The sequence below is a fragment of the Diceros bicornis genome, chromosome 5 (assembly GCF_020826845.1).
Source record: "Diceros bicornis minor isolate mBicDic1 chromosome 5, mDicBic1.mat.cur, whole genome shotgun sequence".
NCBI lineage: Eukaryota > Metazoa > Chordata > Mammalia > Perissodactyla > Rhinocerotidae > Diceros > Diceros bicornis.
In genome coordinates, this window is record NC_080744.1 from 10846597 (window position 1) to 10870010 (window position 23414).

General features: G+C 35.2%; 1 protein-coding gene across 4 annotated transcripts in view; it reads right to left on the reverse strand.

Moving 5' to 3' along the window:
* The window catches only part of MIA2 (MIA SH3 domain ER export factor 2), a 99967-nt gene that overhangs the window by 22316 nt on the left and 54237 nt on the right, over positions 1-23414 (reverse strand). For all 4 annotated transcript variants that reach the window (XM_058540680.1, XM_058540679.1, XM_058540676.1 and 1 more), the window contains 11 exons: positions 23157-23279; positions 21469-21574; positions 20200-20246; positions 19337-19427; positions 16254-16392; positions 11781-11882; positions 10774-10834; positions 10178-10213; positions 6280-6347; positions 5018-5100; positions 3002-3130 (listed from right to left, as the gene is read on the reverse strand). In XM_058540680.1, the coding sequence (XP_058396663.1) occupies positions 3002-3130; positions 5018-5100; positions 6280-6347; positions 10178-10213; positions 10774-10834; positions 11781-11882; positions 16254-16392; positions 19337-19427; positions 20200-20246; positions 21469-21574; positions 23157-23279 (985 nt within the window). The remainder of the gene's footprint in view (positions 1-3001; positions 3131-5017; positions 5101-6279; positions 6348-10177; positions 10214-10773; positions 10835-11780; positions 11883-16253; positions 16393-19336; positions 19428-20199; positions 20247-21468; positions 21575-23156; positions 23280-23414) is intronic.

Consider the following 23414-nt stretch of genomic DNA (forward strand, 5'->3'; position numbering starts at 1 on the left):
CACAGAAAGGATGGTACCTCAATTAATAATCCATATTCAGTTAAGATGGAAAAGACAAACGTAAAAAAAAATTTAAATATTAAATAACAAAATATATTAACACTTCATTGAGGGGGGAATGAGGTCTTCTCTAAATTATATTGCTTGTTCCCTCAAGGAACAGCTTTAAAAAAAACATATTTGAATAGAAATCTTTCTAAAATGCTTCCCACATTTCAGTACCTCCTTTAAGAGAAGAGACTAAAATTAATTTGGCCTTTTCTTAGTAACATGTACAAATCAACATAAGTATTCTTCTTTTTTTAAATATATAGTAATCTTTTTTAAAGTTTTCTATCTACTCTCTTTTGTAGAGTCAGGAGGTCAACTGACTTTTATGTCAGAAGGTCAACTATCTCTTTTCCTTACAGTTATACATTCTATTAAATTCCCCAAATCTTCCCTTCTAGCTTGTTCATCCATCTAATCAGTTCATGAGAAGAAAAAGGCTGGGAAAGCAGAAAATTAAATTGGTGAGAAATGTTCCAGAGTCGATGAGGCCGAGTTCATCTAGAGGGAAGCACAGATCCTTAAAGGAGACATTCCAAGGCTTCCTCCTGAGGCTCCCTTCCAGAGGACCACAGCAAGGCCAACTCACTGACCTCCAGGTGAAAAATTACACACGTGAAAATGCTAAAGGATACAATGTTTCGTTCAGACCGAAAGTTACATACAACTTACTCTAAAAGGAAATTATTTTCCTTATACTCAACCTTATTCAAACATATATCTCATCCAAACTACCAAATTTAAAAAGATAATAAAGGGAAGGAAAGGGAAGGGCACTGGTCACCCTTCTCTCACGGGTCATAGAAACTTTCTGGCCAAAGCGACTCTTTTAAGACCTGCTGGTAACTAAATAAAACTTCTGTACCTTTTCTAACAAATAGTAAAAAACCCTTGCAAATGATCTAAACACATCAGATCTTGAAAGTAATGAAAAAGGAGAGGAAAGTAATTTAAATAGAAGAGGAGAAATCAAGGGTAATTTTTACTCTCATTCCAAATATTCAGTTGGCTACAAGCAATCCTTGACTTATGCCATTCAACTCCCAGTGATTCACATTTGCAGTTTGGCCAATTGTACCCTTATTTCTAGGGCACTGTTTTTCAGGCTGGTGGCTGCAACCCATTGTGGTGCATGAAATCTACTTAATCAGCAATTTTTTTAACGAAATGGAATAGAACTGAATAGAAAATATCAAAAAGCATCAAAAATAGTAAGAGTAGCACTATTTCATGTAACTGGTTTCAATTACATTTATGTTGGTATGTAATATGACATGATATAAAATATATTTCTTACTGTAGGACAAGATAAAAAATCGGGGGAAAAATGGATTTAGGGCACTTACAGCACATATGTGAATTTCAAAATCAGTCTCCTTCCCGGAGTGCTCAAAGCAAAGCTCTCCTGGCCTCCCAGTGTCAGTCTGCAACTCATCTCTTTCCCTAGGAGCTTTCAGTTCAAAGCCAACACGAGCAAAGGCTCTCTCTGAAGTGTCCCCAGACTGTGGGACCATCTGCTGTGGTACTGGGAGGCAGGAGGGACCAAGTGTACCCAACTGAGGATGGGGCAAGAGGCTATAAATAGGAAATGGGCAAAGGAAGAATATCCCATAACCATAAAATAGGAAATTGATTTTCTCATATTCTTTGAAGGCAATTCCAAAGAAAGAGTTCCAAAAATATCTACAATAATGGCAGCTTCAACAGGGCAGTACACGGACTCCCTGAGACACTGTTTGACGAGCAGTACCCATGTGAGCATATGAGCTTCGGTAGGCTAGGTTTAGTTTGGTGTTTTCTTTAGCCTCATTACTTTCTGTTGCTACCTCAGATTCAATCTGCTAAAATCACGATCAAAAGGGGGGGATGCGAACACAACACAAGGGAGGAACGCCACCGGCTCTTACCAAACAGACTTGGGCTAAAAACATGAGACTTCTGATCTTGGAATAAACAGGGCTCTCTATCTTTGAATTTTGCCACAATTCAAGGGGAAACTTTAAGGCAACTTGAAAGTGAACACAGTATGGTGAGCGATCAACAGAACAAATGCAGGTGCACAGGGAACACCAGGTTGAGTGCCGATGAGCAAGTGCGGAGAGCCCAGCAGCCAACGCCAGGCTGGAGATGGCTCCTGAGTCTCAAACACACAGAAGGGGGAACAAAGCAGACGATCTTGGGCCGGTTTCACCAAGTATTAGCAAGTGAATTAGGTCTCCTTTCAGATTCCTGTCAAAACTGCCTACAAGAGAGCACTTCTGAATTCCTTGACTCTGAAAAAAGGTTCTTTCCTGGGCCGGCCTGGTGGCTTAGCGGTTAAGTGCGGGCGCTCTGCTACTGGCCGCCCAGGTTCGGATCCCGGGCGCGCACTGAGGCACCGCTTCTCAGGCCATGCTGAGGCTGAGTCCCACATACAGCAACTAGAAGGATGTGCAACTGTGTCGTACAACTATCTACTGAGGCTTTGGGGGAAAAATAAATAAATAAAATTATAAAAAAAAAAAAAAAGGTTCTTTCCTTTCTGACTTTCTACAATAAAAAGATCATGATAATGAGGTAAAAAAAGATTTTAAAAATGCTACATTATAATAATGTCTCATTAAATACAATTTTATGCTAGGTTATATTGTTATTGTGTATTATGTATTCTTTATAAAATTATATATTACATAGTACAATATGTAGTTTTTGAGAAGTCAAAATACGATTTTTAAAGATATGCATCAAGTGCTTGACCAAAATGTAATCTATTATAACACTGTTTATAAGAGAAAAATATATTAAAATTAGATGTCATAGAGCTCCTTTTCCAGACAAAAGTAACCCACAATAAGTGCAAGGAATGCCTGTATTTTCCAAAGGCTTATTTTAAAGATCATTTTAAGGATAAGTTGAGATGAAAATATAAAGTAAGGAAGAACTCTAGAGTAATAAAGATGTTTAAACAATATACCTCTTCCTCCTCCCCCTGGAAGCAAAGGTGAGAGTCTGAGTGGACCCTCCAACAGAGTTGGAGGGGAGAGAAAAGCTCTCGTTTCAGGTGAAGGTCGACCCAATGGTGAGGGACCATATGGGGAATGCTCTGGAATAATTAAAACAGCATGTTTAAATTCATAGTTTCAATTAGCTACACTGTAGATTAGAATTCCATTTCAACAATTACCATCAGGTCATCCTATTGCCAATTTAAGGTTAATCCATGTCGTGAACACTAATTATGCCTTGGGTTTTGCTAATATGGAATAGAATTAAATATGGAACCCTGTGTTTTTAAAGTATGTCTACCAAATGGACACTTTAGTCAACAAAAACATTACCCTCTTAGTAAGTAATACACTTAAATAACCATACAATATTAAGTAAAGGATACTGGTGATATTTTGGAGTTAAAAGAGGATTGGTGGGGCATAAAGTTTGTTTGGTTTTGTTTTGTTTTTAATGGCAGTATGCTTCCAGATATTTCAGCTGGTGAGGGTTGTAACATGGAAGGGCTCAGTTTAAATCAGAGCCAAACTGGGGCCGGCCCGGTGGCGCAAGCGGTTAAGTGCGAATGCTCCGATGCGGCAACCCAGGGTTCCCCGGTTCAGATCCCGGTGGCGCACCGAGGCACCGCTTGTCATGGTGTGGCAGCGTCCCATATAAAGTGGAGGAAGATAGGCACAGATGTTAGCCCTGGGCCAGTCTTCTCCAGGAAAAAGAGGAGGACTGGCAGATGTTAGCTCAGGGCCAATCTTCCTCACAAAAAAAAAAAAAATCAGAGCCAGATAGGCTGTATTGGGCCATGAATTATTTCAGTAAACCTCAGATTTGGAAAAGTAGAAAAAAACACAAAATACGCTGAAGTATCAGAAATTACTTTTGATTCATTACCAGCGAAAATTCAGTTTATATATACTAATTCATCAAATAAATCATTTTATCTATAAACTATATAACCAAGAGCCCTGTCATTTACAAACTTCACCACTCCCAAATAATGGTTATGTTTCCAAAAATCAACAGCAACATCAAAAAACAAACAAACTTAAATACCACCAAAATAATACTTTTTAATCTTGTTAAATTATTGTGTAGCTTATATAATATTCAAATGTAGCTATGACAAAAGATCAAAGCATTATTTACCCTTTCTGAGACTTCTGCATTAGGTTCAGACAAAAATTCCTTCTGTATAATTCCCCCCACCCCAAACTTTGTTACTATTTGAAATTCACAATAATCTGCTATGTTTAAAATGTGGAAATAGACTTCCACGTTAATGAAACTGGACTCTCAAAAGTGATTTTTATAACTTTTCAATGGTTATTAAAATGGGATTCTACCTATACAAAGATGGGTTTACTTTCAGTGCCTCAGAAGCTTAATTTCAACTTAACCAAAATTATTTTGAAAAATTTAAAGTATTTGGAATAGTATTAATGCTAACTCCTTAATGAATGGATAGAAATATTAAATACATCTTCCAAAAAACTGGTCCTCTCTTGGGGATAATTAAAGCAATCAAAGCTCAGATTATTAAGGTTTTCCCACCTTTTTAATTAATACTTTTAAATAATTAAAACCCAACTGTTTTAATTCTTATTTTTTAATTCAAGCAAATTGCAAAGAATAGTTAATACATAAACAATCACGTTATTCCATTTAAGCATTCCTTATTCATTCTCCCAAAAACTAATTAATAAGTAGCTTACTTTGTGCCAAGTACTTTGCTTTTCAAGGAACTCAAGGTACTAAATACATATCATCTTACAAAATCCCACTGAGAAAGGGAGACAGCAATTATTTACACTATTGCTAGGGAAACAAAACTCAGAAACTTGGGAGACTGTGACAGAACTAAGATTACAACCCTGGCTCCAAAATCTAAAATATTTATAAATAATAGTGTTAATTTACTCTAATATAAATTGTATGTGCAATATATACATATATATGTATTTTAAATGAGGGGTTAAAAAAAAAAGACTACCTCTGCCAAATGCTGTATTTGGAACATCAAGTGCATAAGGATCTTTTTCTAAAAGTTCAAATTTAAACTCTGTTTCTGTTAATCTGCAAATAAAGAACAAACATCTCTAAGTTACTCGTCCAAGAGAAGCACCCACATTTCAAGAAAAATGCCACTATCAGGTACAAACTACTCTTCACTATCTCAATATCTGCACAGAAGAAACAGAGAAAAATATTTTGCTCAAATTATTCTGAGCAAAATACCTTTCTATATCCCCCACTACTGATGTTGGGGTAACAGGTTTCTTTTTGCCTAGTGACAGTGATGTTTTGTTGAGGTTTGGAATTGTTTTGTTTTTTCTTCGAAAATAGACTACCATGAGTACTACATCACAGAATCCATATTCTAGAAAGAGCAGGTCCCCCAAGGCCAACCAGTGCGAGTCTATCATTTTACAACTACGGAAACTGAGGCTAGGAATTTAGATGATTTATTCAAAATAAAAGTGCCTGGATTAAAACTCAGGGTTCCTGGCTCTGAGTCACGTACGCTTTCCATCGTAATGTTACCCATATGATTCTAATCATAACATAAAATAGAAATCCAATTAACCCTTCCTAATATTTTACTCCTTTTGTCTTAAAATTTTTTAAAGAATCTTATTTCTAGTTCTTGATCATCAGATCTGAAATAAAACATTTAATCATTTAGTTTTAATTTCTGAGTAGAAAAGGCAAGCAAGAAAACTAATATTAAATAATGTTAATAGTACATTCTGGCAAGAAATTATAACACTCCGGGAAGACTGTTACAATCCTCATAGAAAAGCATTTACTCTACCCTTCAACTGTACCTTGTAAACATTCATTCTCCCTTTTTTATTACTGTAAAGCAATACCATCCAATACAATAAAACCAGGGGATGAAGAGAAATAACATACATTTATTCTATCCACTTATAAACTAAAAGATGTTGACACTCTGAGAATTACTATGTCAGAGAGATTCCTTCTTTCCCTTTCTATCCCTTGTAATCTCCTTCTACCTACACTGGTTTTTTAAAAAAAATTTTTTTAGAGTGACCTCTCTAAGACAAGTCTTTCAAATAAAAAATCCAGTAACTTCTAGTAAAACTAATAAATATTTCACCACTAGATATGCTGAATTCATTGCAAGTTTTCTTGTTTATCCTTATAAGAGTATTAACTAATTAATAAAATAACGACTAAGAATAAAAATAATAACTAAAGTTTTTAAGGTGTTCCCACTAAGATACTTACTTTTGTCTGTTGTGGGCATTTTCTTTCCTTAAATCATTGAGGTTTCTTTCAGCAGTCCGAGCTGCCAACTTAAAGAAAATAACACATTTTTAAAATACATTTATACAAACTTAAAATGAAAGATAAGCATACATAAATATCACAATGATGGCACACAAATATCACCATCACTTGAGTATCCATTTCAGTAAACTCAATGTAAAAATTTTTAATTTAGGGAATTTTTTTAAAGGGAATGAGTTTCATGTAACCAGAACACATGAGCCTAAGGCTGGAGTTTAATCATGTACTTGCCAATGAATGCTGTTATCTAGATGTGAAGTCAAGGATTAGCATTATTGGGTGCTGTCAATATCCAAATAACATGACAAGAGCAATAACGTTAAGAGGACGCAAGCTTAGGGTGATGGGAATGGAGACTCAGGATCACTATACACAGGAGCACCCGTCATGAAACCAGGTAACCATCTCTGGAGAGAAATCACTGTAATTCTGTGAAACCAGAAAGGTCTAAAACAGTTCACAGAATGCAATATAGGCCATTTTCTCAAACGGCTGAATATAATCAAAGCGTGCTGCATGTCTATTAAGTACACAGCACTGTAAAGATTATATTCCTATAGTCTTTTACATTTGTTTGGTGACACTTTTATTTAATAAAACAAAAGGTTAGAAAATCAGAGTGTATATGTTAGAGAAAACAAAGCTTACATTTATAATGAATACCAAGAACATGCAATATTCCCAAATAGTGTGGGCACAGGCTAGACTTGTATGGAACACTGCATGTTTCCCAGTCATTCCATGGACTCTGCAGATTAGAAGCAGCAGTGCATGGAACATCAGACCTGCCAAACTGATACAGCCCACTAGGGCAAATGCATCTGTCAGACAGAGGTAGGTAAACTGACTCGGTCTACAACCATAACTCTACAAGTAAAAAAAACTATGCTATCAAATATATTCACTTAAAATGATGAACTACACATTAGAAGTGACTTTAGCTGGCAAAAGAATAAATTATGTAAACATTCACAAAAAACATATAGCTTAACCATATTTTAGCACTCGCTATCAAGAAGATTCCACGTGTAAATCTTTTTCCAGTATGTAATAATCATATAGTCAATTTTGTACTAACAAAAAAGAATATTACACCTTAACAATTTTAGTTAATAAAATATCAATTCAGTTAACTTACAACAATGCAGAACCAAAATTACTTCTAAATGTTTTCTACAAAGCATAGTATAACATATTTACTCTTAAGAATAAGGCACAAAACAATGCACCTTAACAAGTCAAAAGTAAATTCTACTGTGATTATAGTGCTGACAATATTAAAAGATATACCTACAACAAAAAAATATAAAAACAAATGATGGCAAATGATTACATGTTTTTGAAAAGCTTACATTTAAAGGTTAGGTAAAACTGTAATTTCAATGAATGACCACACTGTTTTCTAAAACACTGTATTCAGATATTAAATACTTACAATTTGCCAAAAAGCATTCTATTAGGTATAGATGTTAAGAAAAAAGAAACAGTCCCTATGTTAAGAAGCTTAAATCTGTGGTAGGGACAAATTATAAACGACCGCAGTGCTTGCCACAGGACACGTAAAAACAAAGCACCACGTGAGTTCAAGCAAGGAAAAGATGAAATCTGACAGGACGGAGCAAAGAAATGCTCAAAGGAAAAAGCAACATCTGAAATTATGAAATTATTTATAATAGTAAAAAAGTGGAAACAAACTAAAGGTTTACCAAATAAAAAAAGGTTTATATAAATTATGAAACATTCATAGAAAAATACCTATGATATATTAAGTAAAGAAAGCAGGTTATAAAACAGTAATATACAATATGATTCTATTTTTTTAAACACATGTGCTTTTATGTCTAAATGTATTCAAAAAAGTACGGAATAAATGAAAGTGAAATTGATGATTACTTCTGTGTACCTTTCTATATAGTCTGAATTTTTTTTTATTTTTTTGTGAGGAAGACTGGCCCTGAGCTAACATCTGCCAATCCTCCTCTTTTTGCTGAGGAAGACTGGCCCTGGGCTAACATCCATGCCCATCTTCCTCCACTTTATATGGGAAGCCGCCACAGCATGGCTTGACAAGTGGTGCATCGGTGCGCGTCCAGGATCCAAACCGGCGAACCCCGGGCTGCCGCAGCAGAGCGCGCGCACTTAACCGCCTGCGCCACGGGGCCAGCCCCGGTCTGAATTTTTGTTTAATGAGTATATATTATTTTTATAAAATCTGAAGAACATCTTTTCATTTTAAGACACAAAGGGCATTTCTGCATGTTTTAATATAAAGTTAACGTCATTATTTACTAAACAAGAAATTCAACGTACAGTAACAGAAAAAGCACAAGACTTAGAATCTAAAAGATCAAAATTTCAATCTCTACTCGTCACTCTCTGATCATGTGACCTTGGGCTGCTTCCTCATGTGCAAAACTTGAATTACAATAGCTATTTTATGGTTATTCTGTGGACTGAATGAGTAATATATTTAAAATGCCTTTAAGTACAGTGCCTAGAACACAAGAGACATTAATAAACTCAATTCCTGTCCATCTTTAAAAAGTAATCTGCGGGCTGGCCCAGATTAAGTTCATGTGCTCCACCTTGGCGGCCTGGGGTTCACAGGTTCTTGTCAAGCCATGCTGTGGCGGCATCCCATATAAAGTAGAGGAAGATGGGCACGGATGTTAGCCCAGGGCCAGTCTTCCTCAGCAAAAAGAGGAGGGTTGGCAACAGATGTTAGCTCAGGGCTGATCTTCCTCACATACACACAAAAAAAGTAATCTGCATCTGAGTGTTTAGAAACTGGTGAGGAGTAGTGAAGAAGACTAAATTCATCTCCAAGCTCAGCTTAATTCATTAACAAATCTTCAAGTGAACCCTTAATACATACAAAATCTTAGAATTGGAAAGGAACCTGACATTCAACATACCTGTTTCTCACCCTTTGCTGGAATCTCCACTGCAAGAAACATCTATGCCTAAGAAATACCTTCCAAGCTTCAGTATAACAACAGTGATAACAACAGTTAACACTGAGTGCTTCTATGTCAGGCACCTGGCTAACAGTCTTACGTGAGTTATCTTATTTAGTCATCACAGTAACTCTAGGAAACAGGTACTACTGACACGTCTATCTTATAGGTAAGGAAATTGGTGTAGGTGATGGAACCAGGATACCAACGAGACAGGCTGACTCCAGACCCCATGTATGCACCCACTGTGCAAAATGCCTCCCCTTGAAGACTCCTAGGGACAAGCCTGCCAAAGGTCGGCTATTACAACCGCTCTACATGTTAGAGGGATCGTTCTCATAACTAGTCAAAACCCGGTCCTTTCCTCACACAGTTCTCCTCTGGAGCACGGACATGCCATTTCTCACGATGGCCTTTTTCTTAATGTCTATCAAGTAATTCAACAGTGAGATCAGATACCTGAACTGTAAGACTTTTAGAACTAGAAGGGGCTTTAGATATCACTGAGGCCACTCCCATTGTTTTACAGATGAGTAAACAAGCCCAGAGAATTTAAAGTAATTTTTCTACAAGTAATTAGTGGCAACTCAGTGCCCTGAAAGACTGAATCCATGAACATTACATCATTTCCCCTAGAGAGAGTATAAACTCCTTGCAAAAAGGCAATATGCCATAGCAGAGAGGGGAAAATCAGATTTTGTGAATGACTGTGTTGTAACAAAGTATATAGTTCATGAGGAACATAATTTCACTGCTGGTGAATTAAAAGACGCCGATTTTCTAAAACACTACCTTTATTTTCGGTGTAAAAGTATAACTTTTACACTGCTCATTTAAATTAGGAAAAAGAAAAGAGCCTAAGAGAATTTAATACTTACCCAATTATCATGTGCTTTTTTCTCATGGGAAATAATCTGAAAAAAGAAAGTCATTAAAATACTACTGATAACTATTAAAAACATTCACATCTACCACTATGATTTAGTACACAATTCATAAACTCAAAAATAACTCAAGTATCTCTGAAAAGTCAATAACATTTTAAAGCAAGTTTTCATATAAACATGATCTACTCTATTTATTACACTTTTAAAACAAAAACTGAATGTAAAGACAACTAAAACTTCTGTCTAGTAAATTTCTATTTTATGCAATAATCAACTACAACAGGAGCTGCCAATTAAGAGATAACTAGCCCAATTGAATACGAGACCCCACTGCTGACACGTTTATTTATTTATGCAATCCACACTCCCAAAGCAGCAGGAGACACGGCAACTTGAAACAAGGTCTCTTATCCCAGAATCTGTGGCTTCCTAGAAATGTTCCACAGCCACATGCAAAACCTCAAGAGAGGGACACAACCCCAGTCAGGTAACTATACTCCTGCATCGAAACACAGATACCAATTCAAACAAATCTGAATTGTTTTAAGTTACACACAAATACACCACCACCACCCCCACACACATACCTGCCCTTGGTAAGAATGAATGGTTCTCTCCAATTCTTCTTCAAGATCTTTGGCTCGCTTTCTATAAAAAACAATAATCATTCTACTATTAACATATACTAAGAAATGATAGAACACACTATCTCTACTGAAAATATTAAGACACCTAGAATGCTTTGTTTCCTGTAAAAAATAACTCCAGAACTCCAGAGGACAATCACCTTTAAGAAGTTCTAAAGTATATTTTTTCCTGATATAATTTTAACATTAATTAAGCTTTACTTAGGTTTACCTAAACCAAAAGTCATGCAAAGATTTACATGGTATATTGGTTCATTTTTATTTTTAAGCAGCATGATCCTGGAAGATTTATTCACATGTCTATAATCTTAACAGAATTCTAGGAAATTAACAATCTGTGCAAAGTAAAATGTTACTTATTACCTTTATAAGACTAACAAGATAATTCTTTCTTTGGATAAAACTCAAGCTTACTCTTCCTAACATAAAATGAAGTATCACAACTATTTGGGATACAAGCTGAACCTTGCCCCATCTTTTCTTTAGGTTTTCTATTATTTCCATGGAATTAATGAGGAGTGAACCAAGGTAAAAACTACACTTATAGTCTTATAAACATTTCTTCAGAACTTTAATTGTGGCTCACTCTTCTTTTTGTGGCATACTTCTTGAATTCATTAATACTGTATACACTCTTCTCCATTTGAACCAGAGTAGAGACCTTGAAATTAATAGCTATTCATAAATTAGATTGCCCACAGGAACATAAAATAGATTGCCCACATTCAAATACAACTAATGCAAAAGATTAAAAATCACACATACTGAAAGAAAAACATCTCTTCCTTTTTATATTTTCTGTATAATTGCATAATAGCAAGACATCTAAATAAAACAAAAATATGTTGTTTTATTTTTTTTTTTGGTTGCTTTATTATTTTTTCTGGTATTGGGTTTTTGGATACCCTCCCATCCTCAAAAAGAAAAGGGTAAAATATGTTTAATACCTGTAGGTCTCCAGCTCTTCGGCTGCATGGCTGATCTTTTCATCTGCTTTGGAAAGTTTCTCCTCTTTCTCTAGCCGATAATTTTCCTCTACTGTTAATTTCCTTAAGAAAAAAAGCATTTTATTTCTTTTACTGCATGTCATAAAATAATCAATTATATCTTTTCAATTATATCACAACTGGTATTTTCCAAAGCAATCTGCATAATATCACTAAAAACATCACATGCAAGAAAAAAAGTACCTGTGTAAATGTTCCTGATGTGGAATTTAATATTATAAACTCAAATTGTAAAGAATCTTGTCCAATACAGTACTACTAATATGGAAGTTTCAAGAGTTTTCTATAAGAATTTGTCATAGAAATAAGATTATCAAGGGTAAATATTAATAAAAAACTATTATGACTATATATTACTCATCATGCCTTCTTGTATAACGAAGCACTACATTTATTAGACAACAAGTCACCAACTAATGGACTGTGTTTCAATAATTTTTATATTGGTTGTTAAGTTGTTAAAGCAGTGATTAGGCTTACAGGCCAGTTCACAAAAAAAAACTTATAATGAACCCAAAGTAAACAAAGTTAGTAGAAGTAGTAGTCCTACTTACTAGTTCTAGTTCTTTTAATAATAACAGCTAACTTACTGAGCCATTAGTATACATCAGAAACCGTTCTCAGACTTTTACATGTATTATCTTATTTAATTATTACAACAGCTCTCCAAGAAGGGTACTATTTTACAAAAAGGAAAATGAAGCACAGAGAAACTGAGTAACTGGACCAAGGCAAAGACCTAGCCAGCAGTGACTCCATTGTACCATATGACTCATGTTGTTTCACATGGTGTCATGAAGAACCCCGGTCCCTCAAGAAATATTTCTTGAACACCACAGGAAAACACATTTGGAGTCCTAACTATGGATGTCTCCCTTTCTTCATGAATTCTGGGGAGGAACACAACAAACCACTGAAGAAATTCTACAGGGCAGCAGTAAATGTTTTATTTTCTACACACTATATTACCTATTGCTTAGAAAGCACACCCCAGGTCAATTGTTTCATAGGTGTCATAATAAAATAAAAGTTATCTCCTTAGGAAGAGCACGGAAGTGTTGGAGATGGAAGTGAGGTGTGTTTTTACAGACTATGTCGATTGAAAATGGCCAGAAATTCTTTGACACCCCTCCAACTGGGAGGTAAAGTCTATGAACCTTCCCCCTGAATTTGGGTGGGCTCATTAATGATGGAAATTATGCTGTGAAAGAAAACCCAGTGATATGCCTAAAAAACCATCACATCTGTCTTCACATATTTAAAGCAACCTATCAAGTTTCTATGTCCTACTATTTCACTTCTCTCCAATATGAAATTTGGAAAAGTGCTAGTAACGTAATATATCAGTCATGAAAGACATCAATGTAGCATCTAAGAAGATGACTGAATCTGAATCAGACCGTATGCAGGCAAGAGTTTTAATTTAACATCTTCCTAGGACTATCTCTACAGTCTACTCTGAAGAACATTCAGTTCATTGAATTTGAGTAGTGAATATTTTAATTTAAATATGAGAATGGAATGTACAATATTCTGGGAATTCAAAACATTTCAAACTAATGAATGAAATCACAATGTGAAGAACACAAACACAGCTAGGACTCTACTCAGTGTCCCATCCTTGCTATGAACATCTATAGAAAACATCTTTCCTCTTTGAAATTTTTAACATGACTCATTAAAATTCTATAATCAACCATATATTTTTATTGTTTTCTTCAAAAGATACACTTAAAAGTATTTCTTTCGGGCCCAGCCCCATGGCCAAGTGATTCAAGTTCCACGCACTCCATTTCAGCAGCCCAGGTTCGCGGGTTCGGATCCCGGGCGCGGACCTACTCCAGTCACCAGCTATGCTGTGGCGGTGTCCCACATACAAAAAAAATAGAGGAAGATTGGCACAGGTGTTAGCTCAGGGCAAATCTTCCTCAGGAAAAAAAAAAAGCATTTCTTTCATCTCAAATAATCCCTTTTATATCCAAAATTTACTCACAGTATCTTTTGTCCTAGCCTAAAAAGAAGGGTCCATTCCTAGATTCATTGATGGAAACCATAAGGTTATTCTGCAGCTCTTCCATTTAGTTAAGTTTATTTCTCCTTCATACCCTGAGCAGTCCCAAGTGGCCCAGAATTCCATGAACAGCAAGTTTTTAAATTCTGAATTGAATCCCAAGCATGAGTGAAGTACACAGCTTGGCAGTGAATGAGCCTAGCCAATCACCCAGCAACCTGATGTCAATGGAGTGTTAATATTCTCTACCAGTTTCCAAATATACACAGCAGAATCTCATTATTCCTGCTAGTTGAGTTCTATAAAGTCACCACAAATCCTAAGTTAGCAAATACTGAACCACTGCTCCTAAGGGAGATACAGGGTTAGGTTCCTGTGAGCTCTGGTCACATTTTCATCAATCAATCAATACACAACCCTGTTTTATGTGTTTCTGTTTAAAGACACCTTATTTAATATATTTTGTCGATTCATTAACAATGAACTCACAGCCAACAGCATTATAACCCATGCCTGAGAAAAGCTTATCTGACATGTGTATTTCTCTATAAGGCACACCACAGCCTTTCTGCACTTAGGAACACTACACAGCACCTCAGCACTACACTTAGGGGCCATTTTAAACAGCTAAATCACCAACAGAAAGCATAAAAAATGTGGTAATAAATATACTGTTAAAAGGACACTACTTTACAGAAAGGAGCTAAAACAAGAAAGTGAGGTTTGCCTTGTTTGACCTCAACTACTGGGCAATTCAAATTTTTCACCATTCCGTGCATGTCTGCAAATGACCACTAAAACTCCATGAGTATCGATTCTGGGTTACAAATAAATTTTCTCAAGTAGGTGAATTCACAAATATAGAATCTACAAATAATAAGGAGCAACTAACTTTTATGAAGTACTCAAAAGGGCTTGAAAGTCTGTTACGTTTTCTTTTATGATGAAAAATATGTGCTATAGTGGTATTTGAAAATCTGGAGTCTCCAGATAGGTATCTCAAAGGTCTCCAGATAGGTATCTCTATGCATTTGGGCATCAGCACACACATGCACACACTCTTCCATGCCAATATATATAGGCACTAAACAGATTTATTCATATATTCAACAAATATTTACTGAATAGCTACCAGGTGCCAAGCATAATTTTAGGCACTGGGAATACAGAAGAGAAGAAAACAAAGTAATTCTCTTATGGAGTTTACATTTAATGTGGGGAAAATTTAAAAAGTAAAGACAATCAATGAATCCTCAGAGGATAACACAGGCTACAAAGAAAAACAGTCAGATAAAGGGATAGGGAGTAGTAGGTATTACTCTAGTTAGTGCAGCCAGATAAGGATTCTTTGAGGCAACTTTTGAACCTATACCCAAATGAAATGAAGAACTGAACGTTATACAGGGGAACGCCGTTTCAGGCAGAAGCAGCAAGTACAAAAGGCCCTGGGGTGCAGATGTGCTTGGCATGCTAAAGATCATCAAGAAGGCCAGTGTGGCTGGAGGGCAGAGAGGGAAAAAGAAAATGAATACACTAAAATTAAAGAGGTAGCCAGGGGCCAGATCTCGCAGGGTCTTATAGGCCACGCCAGGATAAAAGCTTTGGATTAAATTCTAAGTGTGATATGAAGGCACCTGGAAGTTTCAAGCAAGATAGTGACAATACCCATAATTCATGTTTTAGAAAGATCATGCTGCTGAAAACACAGTGCTGGAAGTTAAGAGAGAAAAGAGAGAGACTACTCATGAGGGTACTGCAATAAAGCAGTACTTTACTATACTCTATTGTACTATACAGTACAATAAAGCAGTACTAACTGATGATGGCTTGGATCGGGGTAGTAGTGTGGGAGGTGGTGAAAAGTGGTCAGATTCAGGATATAGGAAAGCCAAAAGAATTTGACAATAGAATGAGTGTGGGATATAAAAGAAAGAGAGAAGTCAAGGATGGCTTGAGCAGCTGCCCTGAGCAACTCAACTCAGCAAATGACACTGCCATTTACTGAGACAAGGAACTCTTGGGCAGGAGCAATTTACACAGGCGGCAGGAATCAGTTTTACATACACCAAAGACAGAATTAATGGGTAGTTCAATTACTTGGACGTCCACCCAGATTCCCTGACCTACCTTGCAGTATTAGGAAGTTTCAGGCAATAATTTGCTGACAATTTATTAGAAGTTAAAAGGATTTTATGAACTAGCTTGGAAATTCCAACATCATTCACAACATTTTCTTCCTTGAAGAAGTGTTTCAAGATCAAATAATTTTCTTAAAAATGAACTGATAAACGATAATCCAATCATAAATTAAGAACTCTGAATAATAATATAAGTTGAATATGCAACATTTTTAAGCTATTTTACTTGCCATTCAGTGGAGTCATCAACATAATTTTTATTACCTGTGCAGTGCCATTTCATTTTCTTGATACAGTTCAGTCATTACTTTAAGTTTCTGCTGAAGTTTTTGACTCTCATTTTCAAACTCTGTATTTTCTGACTGTAAAGATGCTTGTTCAGTCTGGAGATTCTTAATGCACTCTATAGAAAAATTTTACAAGTCACAATTAAAAGAGTAAATATTTTAAGTTGCACATTAACATTTCATAAAGATAAAAATTGCTAAAAATAAATTATTAATAAACTAAATTCTTTCCAACAGAAAATCTATAAGGTATTTTGTTCACCTAAATGTTTTTTAATACTTTAAAGAGTTATATAAATTGTTATAAATTTTTTTTATCATTTAAAGATTTCCCAAAACCTTCAATATTCTAATTCTAGCATCTAATTTTCTGTCTGAGAGCCAAAAGCCACTAAAATTCTCATGAAAGTTTTGGAGATGAGAGTTTTGAAGGCAAGTATTTTTAGTTCAACATTCCTTGTGAAACTGCTTCCACAAGATGAACAATGACAGTTTTTATCTAGTAAAAAGTTTACCTGTCAATACTTAAACTTCTACCCAGCCCTCCTTTTATGCTAAAATTTTGATATATGTTATAAGTCAAGCCAGAAACCTGGATCTTCTGTTAACAAATGCTCCTGCTAGCTTAAACCAAATCAAGACTGGAGGGAAAAATACCAACTTTAGCTTTGTCTCAACTGCTAAACCACCTAAAATAATCATCGATAAAAACAAAAATTAATAATTCTAAAATAATTATGAAGGCTTTATAATCAGTGCATTGATTGTTTTTAAAACCTCATTTCTCTTCCAACATATCCTCAACTCTGAACTCCTCTAAGATTAAGGTACCATCTCCCAAAACAGGTATATGAATCACCACCACAAATCTTAATGCAAGACAAAACTCACTCTGCCTAAAGAGGGCAGTTTCAAAATCATACTAACAAGCATCAAAATTCTAGTAATTGTACATAATAGTATATAATTATTCTACAACATCTATTAATTAAATGTACACACCAAAAGGATACTTTAATATGTTAACATCAAATGATTAAATGTGCAGGAAATTGTGCACATCTGTCTTTCCACAGAAATTTTTAAATCTATATCAGAAAAAAATCTGTTATCTAGGCTTTAAGCCATTGCCAAGAAGAGTCACTTAACAGACATTACTGTTAGATATTCTATTAAAATGGATCACCCCTATTGAAGAAAAAACTATAAACCACTACTTAAGTCTTCACTATATTTTTTACTTCTACTGTAACTCAGAAATTCTCTGTATCTCAGAAGAGCACTGTAAATGATTACCAGAAAAAGGCAGAAGTAGAGGGGAAACAGTTTTGAAGAAAACCTTTCTGTTATGAATAGAAGATCAATCATAAAAGTTTATCTTTCATGGCCCATTAAAAAAAGAAAGTTAGGGAGCCAGCCCCACGGCCTAGTGATTATGTTCAGCACACTTCGCTTCAGCAGCCCAGGTTCGGTTCCCAGTGCGGACCTACACCAGTCATTGGCAGCCATGATGTGGTGGCGACCTACCTACAAAACAGAGGAAGACTGGCACAGATGTTAGCTCAGGGCGAACCCTCCTCAGCAAAAAGAGGAAGACTGGCAACAGATGTTAGCTCAGGGCCAATCTTGCTCAGCAAAAAAAAAAAAAAAAGAAGAAGAAGAAGAAGAAAGATTTGGAAGAAGGGTACAGGCACATACAGGGTCTCCAAATACTAGTTTTAGAAAACAATAAAGATTTACCAAGAAATTATATTAAGGGACGGGGTAACTGCGAGCAAATTCCTTGCTATTCTGGTACTTACTACACACAGTTCTCACTAGAGTCTGTGAATATACTAAAAAGTAGGCTCCATATCTTTTCCTTCAGTGACTCTCCCATGGCTTTTAGTAGTATGCTTTACATATAGTAAAACTTCATTTTTAAATTAATATTAATGTTCTTCAAATCCAAAAATAATCCAACTACCAACATCATGTGAATAGGGCTATGATATTTTTTTTTTTTGTGAGGAAGATCAACCCTGAGCTAACATCTGATACCAATCCCCCTCTTTTTTTTTTTTCTGAGGAAGATTGGCCCTGGGCTAACATCCATGCCCATATTCCTCTACTTTATATGGGACGCCGCCACAGCATGGTGCTACAAGCAGTGCATTGGTGCGCGCCGGGGATCCAAACCCGCGAACCCCGGGCTGTTGCAGCTGAGCGCACACACTTAACTGCTTGCGCCACAGGCCCAGCCCTGATAATTTTTTTAATAATCTGTATCTTTGGTGCTTCAACCTTTTCCAAAACTGTTTTATTATAAACACAGTTTACTTATTGCAGAAATTTTTGAAAATACAGATAAGTAAAAAGAAAACAGGAATCTGTCCATAATGCCATCTTCAAAGATAATCATTGTTGACATATGAGTATGTCCTTCCATTCTGTTTTTACGCAAATTGTTATGCTAAAATTTTTTTTAACAAAATGGACGTTACTTATATCAACCTAAAAAAATTTCAAATGCAGCTGATAGAATTTGTTTACTTTTAAAAAAAAAAACACTTTCAACAAATTAAAAATGTTTTCAATGAAAAGAAAAACTTCAGCTCTGCAGGTCTAATATCCCTCTTTCTACAGATGCTAATATACTATGCACGTACATTAAAGGAGAAAATTATACTGTAACAAGACCTGTAAAACACAGTAGTATCACTACCGAAGATCAATTTTGCAATAAACAAAGATTTTCTAAAATTAAGTTTTAAGTTGCTACTTTTTAAAATCTAAACCATACTACACATATAACACTGAAATCCAAAGGAAGTATGGTTTTACATGTTTTTTAAAACAATTCCATTATTTTAATTTCATATCAATATGAAGGAAACTGATATGGCTTTACCAACAACAACAAAAAACTCAGGACTAATTTTTCACAAATAACCAACAAAAGTAAAAGTAAAAAATACAATCAATTATGGATCTTCCCATAATTGATTCAATTAATGGCACCATTCTCTATAAGGAGATGTATTTACTTAGAAAAACTTGAAAAGTATGTAGATTACCTACCCGTAAGCTCTTCTTTTGTTTTATCTACTTCAGATAATTGAGTGTAAATTTGGTTTCTTTCTCCTTCTAAGGTTTTTAAAGACGCACTTAACTTCAAAGAACGGGAGAAAGAAAAAAGCAACATTAATCGGTTATACAAAAAAAACCTCCCCAAAATCTCAATATACCATCCCAACCTTTTGAAGCTCTTTTATCACTTTGATGAAATTATTGCCTAAAATGCACAAATCAACAATGAGGCTTCCACCTTGGAAAGTGAGCCAAGTCGTCAATAGTTGTAAATTTCAGAACAGAGATACAGAAGATCAGTGGCTGATGCTTAAACTGTGGCTATTCTCACTTTATTTACTTTCAAACCGTTAAGTTTTGATTAAAGCAATCTTCAAACTACATTAGCAAGACTTCAAACAGATCAGTAAAGATCATGATACCACTACTAGGTTGGAAAAGAGAAAGGATAAACCAGAATGAAATGAATCTAGTATTTACTTCCCAAGATAGGATATGGGGCAATTATGCAGGAGGTGGGAAAACACTGAGACCAGAGGAAGAAGAATGCTCAGAGGAAAATAGGAGAGAAAATATAATAAATATTTTTAACATTTACCCAACAAAATGAGTATACATCTCGAAAATTTTTATAATGATAAATTCTAAAAATTAACAATATGAGTTTCTAAAGTTATTATAAAAAAGAAAAAAGCAATGGATGGAGAAAATTCTGATCACTTCCAAAAATTCTGATCTAAACTTATGTGTAACTATAAAATGGACTTTTAAAAAAACTGTTACAAGGTCATATGGGTTTAGGGAATGTTCTATTTCTTTCTCTAAATTCTTTATATTTATGTAGTAATGCAAACCTTAGCAGCATGAATAAGTTTCTTCAAAGCTCCTTTTGGTTGATTATCTATAGTAAAAAACAAAAACATAAAAAAAAATTGAGAAAATAGTGCAATGCCACAACAGACATCCAAATGATTTTATTAGTTCATTCAACTAGAGTCTTATAATCCCTCTTCTTGCTTTGACATAAGGCAGACCTGCTCCCAGGAAGCTAAACAGTGAAAGCACTGAGGATTATACCACTTAACAAGGTTTTTCACTACTACCTCCAAGAACCGAGTTATAACAAGGATGTGGTATTCACCAAAATATAGTCCACAGTCTCAACTATTCTTGGAATCCTTCAGCATACAAAATATGTAGAATTATACTCCAAATTAAAATAACAGTAAACAAGCATGAGTTTTCTTATTAGAAAAACAATTACTTCTTACAAGATAAAGCAGAAGTGAAAAAGTACAAAGAGAACTGTATGTATTTACTTTGAGAATGTAATTTTCTTCTAACACATTAATGCTATTATCAAAGAAAATTTTTAAAAATCATACCTTCTCCTCCTTAACAAATTTGTTAGTTATGCAGGAGGTGGAGGGAGAGAAAAGAGAAAGGACACAAAAGTCAGAACTACCACTGGGGAGAACTAGATGAAAGATACATAAGATCTCTCTGTACTCTTTTTGCAACTTCCAGTGAGTCTATAATTATGTCAAAATAAAAATTCCGTCAAAGGAATTGGTTTGAGAATACAGTGAGTAGCTATAGCAAACCTAACTTTTGCCTGAGTTTCCAGACTGCAACCAGCAATGGCAACAACAGTTTGGGATGGACAATATTGAAGTACTATGACCATCTGAACTATCTAACTGAAACGACAAAAAAAAGTAATCTACGGTATTCATTTATATCACACTCATTTTTCAAACTACTCACCCACCCATTTGATTAGGTTACAGTACAGGAAAAAACAGGCATGGAAATGATTATGATGCAAAGTGAAAATTGCTATAACGAAGATATGTACAATCTATAAAAAGAACAGAGAAGAAAGAGCTGTAAGTCTGTCTGAGGAGTTGGAGAAAGATTTACTGAAAAGGTGGTATTGCAGCTGAAGCTTAACTATAGGGACAGTGAGAGAGGGACAGAGCATTAGAGACAGGCAGACAAGTTGTGCCAAAGCACAAGTGCGTAAAGAACATAGCGCACGTGGGAACTAAAAGGCAATACAAGAGCCAGTTATCATTTTTAGCAAAAGAGGATGAGTCAGGACTTAACAGCTAAGTACAAACCATTCTCTGAATCACTCATTTCCAATTGCAAGTTATCATCATCCGTTATGTCTTCTCCAAGCACAGCAGCCCAGTCTTTCATCTTGAGCAAGCGTTCAGTCAGAGACTTGACATTTCGCAAAGGGGAAAAGAAAAGAGAGGGTGATGCCTTATGCTAAAGGCTTGACAACTTCTGAACATACAGTAGTAGTTTAAAGATCAATCCACACAGATAACAGTACACGGGCTCTTATTCTCCACCTGGTACTAAGATATGTAAACATTCTGAAAACCTGTAACATTTATTGACTATTAAACTCTGGAAGTTAAAAACCAAAACCAGTTATTCCTAAATCAAATACAATACTTGATAATGACCCATTTTTGCTAAATATATCACGACTATAAAGTAGCAAAACATTTTCTTATATGACATTTCTCACATGTCACAAATAAGAGTGGCCATTAACGCGAGAGTAAATTTTGTGTGAAGTCAAATCCGCAAGTGAGATATGCGATATATAAAATGATCACAGATCTGATTTATTCAAGTCAACAACTAGCTTAAAAGTTCAATCGACATAAAGAAAAAGAAATTATACAAGAGAATCTGAACTGGAAGATTATGAGTTGTCCAACAGTACTTTTTGAATTTTCTTGACTACAAGAAGATTTTCTAGCACTACAAATAAATAAAGCGACTGTGCCATGTATTTCTGTGGAAGGACCCACCTAAAAACCCATTCTGCTCTACAATTTCCACCCTTCGATCTCCTCCCTCTGGAGAGTTCCAGGCACAGATAACACGGCCTACAGCTCTGAGTAGAGCTTGAGATCAGCAAGTCATTCTTGTTCTGTTTAGGAAGAATCCCAAGTCCTTTAGTAAAGTAAGTTTAGGGGGGAAAAAAAAACAATATGCCAAATTATGAATACAACTCCTAAAGATGAAATCTTGAAAGCATTCTTAGCAGCAACATAAATAGCATAAATGTATAGCTTTCAAGATGACAATGTCCACCTCTCTGTGTAGATTACAGAATGTTAGTTTTATGTCTGTGTAGATTACAGAATGTTAGTTTTACATCTTATTACTTGATACTCACACCTGAGTATCTTGAAAGTATAAGATTTTAAAAAGTAGACAGGAAAAAGGGGTAGGAGAGGGAGACAGGGAGCAGGAAAAAGTCAACAAGTCGTAACAGCATGAGCAATTATTCTATTCTTATTAGAGTCAGGTTTCAATTAGATCTATTTTTAAAAAGTATTCATCTCTGTACAAGTACACACACCAGCTAATCTAGGTATTAAAGATATTCACCAAATACATATAACTTCCTCTGTCCAATTTCTAAAACTTTTTCCAATCTCTTATTATTAACAAAAACAGATGACAATCTAAATACAAAAGGTAAAATCCATTATTATTTTTCTTTCTTCATTAAATGCCTCGGCTAAAATACAGAGGAGAGGAAAAAAGGAGACACAGAATGTTGATATGTATACTACAAATCTACAAGCACTCAAGGAGCATTTGGCAGCAAGGCTGACAGTACTGGTACAAATTGGAATGTATGCCACAAAGTACACATCCTCAAATTTGGGCAAATAAATTATCAATATAAAAGCTGTCAAAACCCCAAAATTTCAAATTTCAGAATTAGTATAAAATTCTAGCTGACGCAGTCACTAAAACCAGCAGGGCCATTTACCTTGATCTGATTTTCTTTATCACACAGAACTTGTTCCACATACACTTTGGAGTCTTCAAACGTTGTTTTCTGTTCATTAAGTTCACTCACTTGTTCTTTCCATTCCTCAGCTTCTCGTAAAAGCTAAAAGTCAAATCCCACAGAAAAAGAAAAGCAACTCATATTGCCTTATCATACTTATGTATAGATGTGCTTAATTATATATTTACATGTATCATTAACAGATATCATACAACACGATGTATTGTGGAGAAGGGA